Source organism: Manduca sexta, chromosome 10 (genome assembly GCF_014839805.1).
Source record: "Manduca sexta isolate Smith_Timp_Sample1 chromosome 10, JHU_Msex_v1.0, whole genome shotgun sequence".
Lineage (NCBI taxonomy): Eukaryota > Metazoa > Arthropoda > Insecta > Lepidoptera > Sphingidae > Manduca > Manduca sexta.
The window spans coordinates 2,626,707-2,640,519 of NC_051124.1; the positions used below are offsets into that span (position 1 = coordinate 2,626,707).

Consider the following 13,813-nt stretch of genomic DNA (forward strand, 5'->3'; position numbering starts at 1 on the left):
ATATATATCAGCCCTGTATAATATACTGTCCCATTGCTGGGCACGGGCCCCCTCTACTGAGAGGGATTAGGCGTTAGTCCACCACGCCGGCCTAGTGTGGATTTGTAGACTTCACATACCTTCATAATTCCTATAGAGAACTTCATAGGCATACAGACTTTTTCACAATGTTTTGTGATGAAATTATATGGAAATGTAGTCACTACTCCTATAACATTAAAAAGTTATGTTATCTGTATGCGTGCTATTAATACCGAAGAGTGTTTTTAAACGCAGTTATCTCTGAAACTAACGCTCTTATTCAAAAACTTCTTTCACTAATAGGCAGCCATATGCATAGACTACATTTTAAGCTAAGAATGGACATCAACAGCTTGCGAAATCAATTCATAATTATATTAATTCGATGAACAGCCAAACTCAATCATTAACACTATCATACCGCGACAGTGATAATGAAACGTAAAGAGAAACATCATGTTTGTACGTCAGTGGTGTGTACCGTAGTGCGTATGCTTTGCATCCGTACAGACAGCTGTCACGTCCACTATAAATAGAGAGCGAACCACGCTCAGCTGATTGCATCTATTTATATATGAGTGATAGAGAAAGCACAATAGAATTACTGAATAACGATAGCTAAAACGGTACAAGTATGTTATATTAGTCTATATTAAACGTTCTGAGCCTGACGTACTGCCTGCCTGAAAGTTGGAGGTAAATACCAGTGGCGAAGTGTGAAATTTTACTAAAGGTTACCCGCAGTGGCGGCCCTAAACGATGCGAAGCCCCAGGCGAAAGCAAAAAGAAACAGACGCGAGGCCCCGGGCAGAGTAAAAAAACATTCCCCTGTTTTAACAGTTTTGTCGGTAAGTACGTAAAAAAAGGTCCTGCCAGGCACCGCGCGAGGCCTCTGTAAGCGCGAGAGCCCGGGCGGTTGCCAGGTTCGCCTCCACCAAAGACCCGAGCAAAAAGAAGGCCTTATTTAACATATCGCGGCATGTAGCAGAAAACAAAAACTAAGACAAACGTAAATTTATTTATTTATTTATTTACAAATCATAGCTTACATTATGTGGGTTACTACAACTGCGTTAAGATGCGCACTAAGTTTAGAACTTGTATCGCGTATCCTTTACAAACCAGTAACAATAATTAGATTTGTCAGACTCTAGTTCGAAATCTCAGTTACAAAAAAGAAAACAAATAACAATAAAAATAATGATAACTACAAAATAAATGTGAAGCCGAATGGAATCGGATTGTATGGACGCTTCGCTACTGGTAAAGACCTTCACTGTTCTTAGTTTCCTGTTGGTTAGACATTTAATGATTCAACTTTGGAACGAACTCAATTCATCGGTGTTCCCCGAGTGAATGACTTGTCCCTTAAACGAGGCGTCAAGAGAACTAATCGATCTAAACGCCCGGTAGACAACGGCTTGGCTGTGTCTATGGCATAGCAAAGTCCATGACGAATGTTTACCATCAGGAGGAATGCTTGCTGGTTTACCTACTAAGGCAATAAAAACAGACGAGAGACTTTTGGATTCCTCCGCACACATACGGGTCATGCGTTATGCGTGATTATTGTCCGAATCTCCTTAATGTCATTGGACTATTCAACCCATGTAATGTCCGGCTGTCCAAAATTAGACCCTATTTCATGCCAACTAATGTCGCCTTTCAAAGGGTTGCCTGCAGTCGCTTATCAGTTTACAGTGGTGGGTTAAAACACAATTTATTCTGCACTCCATAACTACTAATATTATGAATGCGAAAGTTTGTTAGGATGGATGTATTTTTGTTCCTCTTTCACGAAAAAACTACTGAACGGATTTGGATAAAACCTTACAGTAATATTGGTTATACATCAAAATAATACATAGGCTACAATTTATGATGATATTGTGTAATTTGGTCATACTATAACGATACATGAAGTAAGTCGGAAAAAAATATTTACCACTTGCCATTTAACAAGTCTGTCGATTACATTAATGCATAATAATTAGAACAAATAAATGACACATAACAGGTGACTCATATTATGACCGTGCCTAGCCTAACCACGGTTTAGCATTTCGCTAACACCTGATTCAAGCCCCAAAATAAGGAAGCTGACTTCATCGCTTTGTTTACTGTGCGATAAACACAGTCGATATTAAAACTATAGTTTAAAACATAAAATTCGATGATTCTCAACCTTATTATTAATATTGCAAGGTTTATTTTATATTGTTGCGCTTTAGAAATATTCTGGCAGCAAGCCCGCGTCGCGGTGTTTCGGCAGAATTCAAGTTCAAACCAAAACAGGGGATTCCTTACTACGCGGCGTAGACGCACGTCGGCGTGTTTGTGTGTTGATTTATAGTTTTTAACAAAAGGGTTCATTACAATTTTTTTTAGTCTAAACTGAAATATCCAAGTCAAATGAATTAATTTGTTACTAATATTCATTCACTATTGTCAGCTAGAAATGCCCAATTAATTTTATTTTGCTACTGAGACGCGAGCAAAATATTTTTAATAAACCAACCTTTAATTTTGCCTTTATTTTTAATTATTTTACTTTTTCAGTTTAGTGAATATTGATCATTATTCCTATACTTTCTATCCTGGCCGAATCCCAGGCAGATTATTTGTCTAGAACATTGATTACATTTGAGGCCTTTAAATGCCACGAAGATTGCATTACGATCCTAATTGATATATAACTCAAGTAATTATTTACACCTGAGGTCAATTCACCTACTAATTATGCCCGTTCATTACCCAAGAAAGCTATAAATAAAAGTCATTCATACTTAATTGCAAACACACAGTCGCCATAATAAATGATAACCTAGAAAATAACATCAAACACAATGGCGTCGATTGAAAGCCACTACCAAATAATAGCAACGCGGAATTTATTACAATATTATTATGAGAATATTGTATGACGCCATACGAAACGTCTAGGGTGAAACATATTTGATCCTTTATTAAAGTTTTTCAAACATAACCATACAACATGTTAACAAATTATATAATGTCGAACATATTGTATACACCAAACATATACGAAAAGACCAGACCTCACGCTAAGATATTCTTTTTTATCATATCATTCATGAGAATACGTACCAACATCCGAATCCCTAACAAATATTTGCGAATTGGAACAAACATTTGCTTTCTCTGTATTCAAATTTTACCTTTAAAATTTTCTTGATAAAATGTTGAGCAAATGAGAATGACTCAACGAAACATTAATTACTCATTCTTCTAAGATAACGAACCCAATAACATATCCATTAATAATAATAATTAAGAGCAAACAATAAGACAAGGTTGTCATCCTATCGACGCAAGAGACGTTTCAAAACGTGAAAGAATAAATCCAAATAAGATATATACACTGCACGCGTGCATTTGCGTTTACATAAAATTGTGTAAATTAAAGCCAAATAGCGTAAACATTTAATTCTTTTGCAGGTTCTAAACACAGTATGAACGAAATGTGAAATATTTATTGACATTCCTAGGTCGTAGTCATAAATCTGTCAATACCACAGTAAATATATTCAACTCATGCTATAAAATGTGCATATTATAAAAATATGATGTATGCACTAGGAAACAGATTCAACTAATTTAGTGTAAGCAAAAAGTCTATACAGAACGAGTTATAACAAGAAAAACAAGTTTTGCGAGCCGCTGACATGGCGCGATCGCTACCGGCTGACTTTAAATGAACGACCACGCGAGACTAGAAATAATAAGCACACGAGTTCCTTTATGCCTTTATTAGATTATTGGCGAATAATTCGCAAAATGACTTGGTATTACTTTTTACCAGCTAAAATAAAAACAAAATCAAAATAAAGAAAAGATGTTTATGGGTACAATGCAAAAGTGAGAGCAAAACGATACTATATCTATTTGTTAATTATAAGTATTTACAATATAATTAGAACTTAACTAACCCTAATACTTATAAGGCGACGGACTAGAAATGAATTAATATACACTTAAATTATAATTTTCATTGCGTACCAGCAGTTCAAACGATGGAAGAAGAGGACTTTGAGACATCGCTAATTAAACACCTTTTATGCTAATAAAAATTACACAAACAATTTATTTGACCCGAAGATCGCTCTCCATCACAGTTGATTTAAAACAACGTAATATTATTAAAACTGCGAGTAAGGCCAAGCACCGCTTCAATTAATTCAAATCGGTTCATTGCAACTGCAATAAAACTTATCTCTTGGTCAAACAAATTGTTTTCGTGATGTTATTTTGTACTATATAAAAACAACTGGTTTGAAGCCCTCACCTTTCCTTATTAATGATACGTTATTATGAATTCACAAATAAACATGAAACCTTACGTTTCAATGCAAATTACTGGTGGTTGGTCTCTCATATGTGAGTCCGTCTGGGTCGGTACCAGCGCGATGTCTATTTCTGCCGCCAAGCAGCAGTGTGTAATTATTGTTGTGTTCCGGTTTGAAGAATATTGTAGCCAGTGTAAATACTGAACATAATAAGACTTATCATCTCATGTCTCAGAATGGCGAGCGCCGAGAAATATCAACCAACTTTGTAATTTAAGGTGTTGGATGGTGTTTTTTCTGTTTATGGGCGGTCGTATCACTTACCATCAGGCGAAAGGTAAGCTCGTCTCGTTATTTAAAGCAAAAAAAATGCATTACACTTGACTAATGAAAAAACGTTAATAATTTGCTAATTATTATAGCACTGTAGAAGACATCCGAATCTAAATAAATTACAACACATAGAATAGCTTCAACACGCTAAATGTTAAACAACTGTACCATACAAAAATCTACATTTGAAAACAAATATATAGCATTGTTTCTATAATTTACCTGTCCGCTTATCACTCGTACCGCTCTCAATCATATCAAACAAAGATGGATGCCTAACCTAGATTGAAGACGTTGTACTTTAATGACTCCGCGAGATCTCGCCATACTTCATTCATTGCCAAGTTGAAGGAACTGATTTCGCCTACGCATTTTATACACAATAAAAGAGACTAATTATTATGGACATTAACCGTTGGGACCAAAGTGATTATATTAATACTGTAAAGCGAGTATTATAATTAAAATAAATGTTTCAATAGATGGAATATTTCCATTCAAATCTCATTCGTGCAAAAAGAAAACACTTTTACCGATGAACACAGTCTGTTATGATATACTTACATACCTATATTAATGTTACATATCAACATAGATATTACATAACATCACGCCTTTTCCCTTTACAGGGGTAGACATAGATGCAACACACCCACTAACCAGCTATGTTACGTCTCACGTATAGGGGCGAATGTATTGCTGATTCCGGGCTGATACTGGGCACAAAAACCCAATAACACTTTGCCCGATGAAAGACTTGAACCCGAGACAGCGATATTCGTACCATGTGCGCAATATAACTATGCCGTCGAGGCAATTAGTTATTAATACTACAGAGACGTCGAGTGTAAAATATTGGATGTAGGAGGTAAACTCCGGAACAACTGGCACAATTCTATAAATTGTTTCATTAATAGAAAGCAACATAGCTATAGTCTACTTCTAAACTTCTATACGGCTAGAACAAAAAGGAAAATGTAACTATTTTCATAATCAAAACCACCTCATGTTTTCTGCTAATATGAAATAAGAGCTGTTTGCACGCCAACTCATTCGCATGGACCGGCTGATATTACACGAGTGACGTCATGCATCACGTACCTGACTCAACGCGCCGACACTGACGGCCAATAATAATGATATCCACACGCAAAGATACCTTATTAAGTGTCGAAGGATATAATATTGACTTGATACGAAGCTGAACGTGGCTATATTTAGCATAAAATCTTCAAAGAAAGTTCTATAAACCCTTATGTATTTTCTAACAGAAACTCTCGAGTTATTTTAGCTTCGTAATATGAAGAAATGCCGGAGTATTATACAAATAATGAATTATATACTTATTTATACACCGATATTTCAAGATAACAGAACGTGCTGGGCTTAAAGATCTTTAGATAGAATTAAATAGTACAATTTAGCCGAAGACATTCCAGATGTTTCCGACGTTGATACAAATATTCCACTATTACCCGAAACAGTCAATGAACTACATCGAAACGGAATCATTCGTTACATTCCTGCATAATTAACAGAATTTATCAGTAGACCTTCGCCCAATAACACATACACACCTTGTGAAATGATTATGTAACATTAAAGTATTTTTTTAATTATTTGTATATTAATTTCTTGAACTGTATGCGTGTGGGGAAAATAACGCTCAAGCTTCGAGTATTAAAGCCGTTTATTCGCAAACTAAACTGAGCACTATCTTATAATTAGTGGGGCGGAACAATGTGAATCTACCCGCGTTGCTACAATAATTAAATTATAAATCTACATTACACTTCTGTAAAGCATTTCTTTTTATACTTTTGATTGTTTTGGAATCTATAAAGGCCTTGATCTGTTTACACAGTACATTGATTGTTTCAATACAATGATGTCTTATGTTTACGCGAATGTTAGACATTAAAATTAGTTTTATCCCGACGTTTCAAAGACTTTGCAGCCTTCATGGTCATACACGGAAGAAAACTAAGATATTTAAACCGCGATAAAATTAAAAAATATATAATTTTTAATATTTCAGTACAATATTTGATTATTTCAGTTAATAAGGATAATACTCTATGATCATATTACCTAGCGTCCGTAACAATAAACCTAATTTAAGGATCAACAGGAAAATGAAACAATCAGAATAAAATGTTTGTCAGGCTGACAGATGAGTTATCCTCATGGATTTATTTTTGATATTGGCCGGTAGTTACCTATTGGAGTTGTTTGTTGAAATTAGCTAATTGGATTGGCGTTGTTTGTTGAATGACGTCACACATGCATTGTATAAACAGACGATCCGAGGAAAGGGCGAGAGAGAGGTGGCTTGCTTCTGCTTGCGGGGCCTACCTAATTTTCGCGGTTCATAAAATTATTATAAAACATAGAAATGTGTAAGAGCTGTTTGCCCCTTATATTATACAGTAACCCCTTATTCATAGACGTTATTTATCTAAGGACGAAGTATTGCTGTGATAACAAGTCTGTTTCGCAGCTTCGTTTATCTGACAGCCAACTAGATTCAAGTTATATCTCAATAATAGCCAATCACAACGGCCCTATGTCTACGCATGTGAAAGCCTGCCATGTCGTCAGCACTAAGAAACAGACTTGTTATCACAGCAAAGATAGAGCTTAGATAAATAACGTCTATGAATGAGGGGGTAAATCTTTTAAATTGTTTTTTTAATACCAAATAATAGATTCTACTGAAATTAATCATCGTCCATTGAAATCGCGTTTCGTTCAGCAGTTCTCTTTTAACAAAGAACAGTTAGCATCAATCAGCGCCCTATATCTCCGTGGACCACTCGACCGACACGCCATGCCACAGAGGCCGTTCACAAGATAATCAATATTTACACTCCCCTTATACGACTTCTTTTAATATAGACGTACCAAAGTATAAATAGGGAAGGAAGTGATGAAACATTATTTAGTATTAATTAATAATATACCGATTATTTATATTCATTGACAAGTAAAGTTAAAAGTTTAAATCCGAACATGTGATTAACGTAAAAAAATACTTTATAATAATGATATAAAACAGTATAACAAGTTAGATTAATCGCAGCAGGAAACGATCCCACCCACGTCATTCACACGTTGTCAGCGTAAACAAAAACAAACCGTTAAGATTACAGAAAATGGACATCAATCCGCGTGGTTTCAAAACATAGAACCACATTTAGTAAACGTTTTAAGTCCATTGTCGTCACACTACCAATATCCTTACAAATTCCTAATTTGAATACACTAGACCACAGATATATCATAACGCTTAATAAATGAAACAGGAAATACCCACCACATAGGGTTTCATAGATGTATTGTTTAAACATTAATTAACAAACCATAACATAAACTAACAAAATAACATTTATTTAACACATTTTATTGTATGATAATGTACTAACATGATTTGTACAGACATGTGCTATCAAAACTGTGATACAGAATGAACCCCCTTGTAATGGTATCGCCTGATATGAGACTAAGAAGCGGAGTTGAAGGTACGATCACCAGGTCAAGTTAGGGTTTTACGAAAAATTTGATTCGCACAGGATTTTCGTCAAACAGACAGAGATATAAACCATAAAACAATATCATCTTCAGCCTCAGGAAGTCCACTGCTGAACATGGGCCTCCCTCAAAAATTTACAGAACACCCTATTGGAAGCGGTTCGCATCCAGCGACCTCCTCGCTCCTCCTTTTACGAGGTCATAAACCATGCCTGAAATAATTTGTTCCGCGAAACAATATCACACATTTCGGTTGGATCGGAATAAGGGCAGCAGTATACCATCATACTCCGCCCATATAACAGCAATATACATACGCTATACAAAGGCCAGGCCAGATACATGTAGAGTGTATACTAATCGATATAATTAAGGGCGTTCTAGCATTGACGTCAGAATATAAATGTATGCAAATGAGCCTGGTTATATGGCAAATCCGCTGTAGGGTTTTTTTTTTTTATAAGTAAATATTAACGAAACGTGTTATTTTAACTTGTAACCGTGGAAACAGCGTCGCACGCATTCTGAAATTTACATATTATCACGGTAAAACATTATTTAACTAGGTGGTGGTAACATCGCTTTTTTTTATAAATATTGTAAAAGCATCGGTTGTCCCTATTCTGCAGTATAAATACTAGGCATACTACTACAGGGCATTTTGACATTGCGTTAATAAATAAAACCACAAACTCGTCGTTACCTCTGCTAGCTTGTGCCAAAAATCATCCAAGTATAACGAATATATATTAAAAAAATCTCGATTTTATTTATCATATATTTTCTTTTCATATTGTAGTTTAGTGCGAATATGACGTTTGCGCATTTCTGAAAAAGTGTGATGTTGCTGCTACGACGAATTCCCTTAGCGTAGTAGTAGTGATAGTAAGTAGGTCATGTAAAATTAAAATTATTTGTCACTGATATTTATTTTGTTCGAAACTCACATTTTTTATATTTCACATCTACAGTCCAAGTAACTTATTGTAAAGTGTTATTTTCAAGATGATAAATATGTTGTTCCTTTAGTAATACAATCGCAAATTGACACTGTATAATTATTTTATACTTTTGAGCAATACCTTCGTACGACCGAAATCTGAAAATGATCCTAATCAATAACAAAGCAATCAAAATTATACCTATGTAGTTAACCACACCAATTGTCAAACATTGTCATTCTGATTGGTCTATTTTCACGATCAATCCGTAGACATCGTTTATTTAAGACTTTCCCGCCCTCACACCCACCACTACAACTCCTGTAAGCCAGGATCAGCAGTGGCACGCATTTTATAGCAGTGAAGCTCGGCGAGTCTCAAGGAAAACTAATTTATCATTATAATTTTTGCCGTTAGACAGCCTTAAACCCACAAGGGTGAGAAATAATTTCATGTCCATTCCAAACCTCCTCTTAACAAAATATTATGTAATCACAACATGCGTCCAAGATGACCTTAACTAACATTCATACAAAAGGCAAAATTAACGATAGCAACATTGTCGCAAACTGCTTATTGTCAAACCCGCGTCAACTGGAGATAGCCCAACAATATTGGGTCAAATATTGGTACGATTAATAAGATATCGCTGGTTGCTAACTGCAATTTGCTCGCGAAATGCTAAGGAATATTTTACCTTATAAACATGGTCTCATCTGTTGCTACCCGTTAGCGAATTTATATTAATTTCAAACAGAGAACAAACCCATAAGCAGTTTTATAATGAACAATTATTAAAGGTGGCCGTCCACTAAATACCAGATTGAATTATTAAAATTTTCCCCACTAAAAATGTATGCATCGGGATAGACGTGTGACGGCGTCCACTAGACATTAATAGCCGCAGTTTTATTTACACTAACGTTGTGTAGGTCTAGCGCTATATTTGGAACAAACGTCCTCTAACGTTACACGTCCCATTCACCCCGCTGCAGTGGTTTGCGTACTAAAAACGGAACAAACAAACAAGCAGATTTGTTTGGCGCACAATTTAATTTATAAACAACATATTTGTTGTGATACTCTTTTCAATAGCAATAAATGTTTACAAACATTGTGCTGTGTGCCGATATTAATGGCCAGGGAAGTTACTATATGGGTATAAAAATCGGACAACATAGCCAATAAGGACTAACACGACTGAGGGCTCAACCGGATCAATACACTTAGGTTAAGTCCATAATACATACATCCGAAAGTTTAATACTTAGCCTGTATGATATATGAAACATAAGATAATTCTGCTAAGATAAATGTCTTAAATTGTTGGTAATATAAATAATGGTTTTCATGTCTTATTTCTATAGATATTGCGTCTTGACTCTTCATGCGAGGATCGAACCCGAAACACATATACTAATCAATCACAACACCATGAAACTATTCATAAAAAATTATAATTATATAAACAAATTCAAATTCCATACATTCAAATGATACCATAAACCAGTAATATTAAACACGAACGACTGACGTCATCAAGTTGGAACTATACTAAATCAGAACATTCCTACATAAAAATAACCTAATCGAGGTTGCAATTGCACCTGATGGATGCACGAACGGGCCACGTCCGGGTCAAGTTCGGCACGAACTAGGACTTTGATGACGTGAAAGCGCCGACCAGTTGCGACAAGGCGCTTCCTCGGTGACCCAGTTCAGTGTGTCACTCCTCGCCCTTCAGCGTTGCAAGAATTGATGGTGCCGCGGGTGACACTTTGACAACCGGTAATGGTGCGGAAATAGTTTATTACATCACCGTGTTACGTAATAGCGTACCTTAAAGAAAATTTCAGTCACAGCCGTTTATATAAATGAGTTAGGTGGTCACAATGAACCCTGCCTAGCCGAATTCAGGCTCGGCGACCAATCTTAACGGAGATCAACCAGTGCACAAGAGTACGCGCAGTACAGAGATGCACTCTGTTTCTTTACTAACATAGTCTAGTGAGACGGCAACCCGACACGACCGAAGAGAGATCAGGTGTAGGACCAATGACTTTACCTGTTTTCCGAGGTACGAGGGTATCACACCGCCAGCTTTCTGACTCTGAGTTGCGACTGAGTAGTTTTTAAGAGAGAACAAGCCAGTTACAATATTTTAAGCCCGACCCGAGATTCGAACACCGGACCTCCATTTTGTCATAACCAGACTCATAAGCAACAATGAAAATGTTGTCATTTTTGCCAAATGTGATTCACTATTTAATACCAAAGATATATTAATCAATCATGCGAACCTTTTCTTTCTTTGCAAGAGTCATAAAGCTTTTACTATAATATTCAAATCTCTATAGCATTTAGGACAAAACCCATCTCTCTAGTTACGCTATGATTATCAATATCCAAGAAACCAACCTGCCTGCATTGAGAAATTGCCACAGTTAAAGTACAAAGGGATAATGTTTCATTGCATCACAGTATACGTTTCCAAGAATCACGACGCAAGGGAATGGACGTCATTATTTAAATTACATTGTGAACTCGCTAGTTCCAGCCCAAACGCCATCAAGTTTATTGCATTCCTAAAGGCTTTCCTTGTAACCAATAACGCTTGGGTGTTATCCGTCATTTTTATTATTCGGATTTCTGCTAACCGCGAAAACCACTTATTGGTTTTTAGGTTAATACTATTGCAAATGTAGGGGTCTGGATATATACCCTTAATGTATTAATATTCGACTTATATATGTTAATAAGGCAACCTACGGTGATGGATAAAATAGAAAGATTTAAACAATCTGCCACCACGATGTTAAAGAAAAAGTTCATCGTCCCATCCTTGTAAAATAGGAGATACCATCTCAACAATTTGTACGGTAAGACTACATTCCCGTATTAATCTCACGATCAAAACGTGTTTAAATAAAGTCTAAACGGATTGACTCTATCTGGTATATCTTCAGTATATCGGCATGATTGCGACATTAAGTAATTTACATTGGGTAATACTGTAAGTGTGGATAAAGTGATAGAAGTAAAGACTTACCTTCGCCGCATCCTCAACGGGTAACGCCGGTCCATCATAGTAACAGTTGAGCTGCTTGGATTCTGTGGCGTTGGTACACACACCGTACCACACGCAGTGACCTTCCGCCGATGCTGACGGTATCTGAGAACAAAAGCAAGATCATTATTTATATTATTTACGTCATCAAACTATTGTGTTCGAGTCTAACGATGAAATTAAAATGAAATTTAATTTCGTTTGATTTCAATGTAATCACTATGTATTATAGTGCACTATGCATGCACATCAAGCCCCTATCCCCGAAGTGGTAGACAGAGATGTAACCAAAGCACCAACTTTTCGTCTGTGTTTCGTCTTATGATGTGATTATGGGGCGAGCCTATCTCCATATCGGGCACAAATTCCAAGCTGATACAATATCATAATAAACGATATCTGTTTCTACTTATTGTTTTCATCGCTGAAACAAATATGTCTTGTAACACGTGCACGCATTGGATTTAAATTAAATCGCACTAAATACCTTCACTGAAGCAGCTTGCATTTCAATAATTCGTATATGGTACGTTCAATAACAAAAATACAGAGCTATTAATTTCGTATTATCAAGAATTTAGATTATATAATCATTAATCATCTGTTTTATAAATGGCTATTTCTGTAATAATCGTGTGCGAGTTGTTCGGAGTTAAAAATGCTATGAAAAGGCAATACAATTGTAATTTGTAAGTACGTAAAAATATAACCATTTCTTATATTTACGCGAATGATAGACATTGAAATTTAACTATTTTGCAGATTTTATCGTATCTTTCTCAAAAATTATAAATCATTACGTGAACTTTTAAAACAAAATTATAATGCGAGGAACGGGACGCTTATCTAATAGTAATAATAATGCCGTATGGGGCCCACGGTATATCAGGCATCTTTCGCCCCTTAGCTCAGCCTCCACTTACAGGATCAAGTTGTTTGACAACATCTATACTACACCAAGTCCGTCACCCCAGAACAGAGGTATCGCAAATCGAATCCTTCCTCATATTCATAAAAGTTATAATACCTACCTGTTTAGTTTATTAAATGGTTATATATAAGCATCTTAACAGGTATTGATATACTAAGAACAGCGTTTACTCGTATTGTACATTTTTTTATTGAACGTAAACTACCAACTAACCAATCGATTTTTAAAAAGTTGACATTACACTGTCCTTTTTAAAGTTCAAATTTAAGTGAATAATTACGATTATTGATGGGTTATAAAACCTAAGATACCTAATATTCAGTATAATATAACAGCCAAGAGAGAACATAAAACCTCTCTTTGGCATTAATTAAGAGGCCGGAATCAGCAAAAATATATTACCAGACATTCTTTGTTTAAAGTGTAAACGTGACTAGAAATTATCAAACATCTCTAATCTCAAATGTAATCTGAGGCATTATCTCAATTATTGCCCGTTAACCTTATTTTGTTCAACTCGAATCATTTTTCTACATTACACATTATAAATACGTATGTAAAACAAATTAGATTTTCAAAGGTGACAATATAAAAGGTTTTATCAAAATCACATTAAATAATCATTTTAAGATCAAAATACACTAAAATCTGTTTTATTACTAGAAAAAAAAGGAACACTAAA

General features: G+C 35.5%; 1 protein-coding gene across 5 annotated transcripts in view; it reads right to left on the minus strand.

The window, feature by feature from the left end:
• LOC115443872 (NPC intracellular cholesterol transporter 1) overlaps positions 1 to 13,813 on the minus strand; it is a 75,177-nt gene that overhangs the window by 45,573 nt on the left and 15,791 nt on the right. For all 5 annotated transcript variants that reach the window (XM_030169457.2, XM_030169459.2, XM_030169460.2 and 2 more), the window contains exon 2: positions 12,183 to 12,305. In XM_030169457.2, the coding sequence (XP_030025317.1) occupies positions 12,183 to 12,305 (123 nt within the window). The remainder of the gene's footprint in view (positions 1 to 12,182; positions 12,306 to 13,813) is intronic.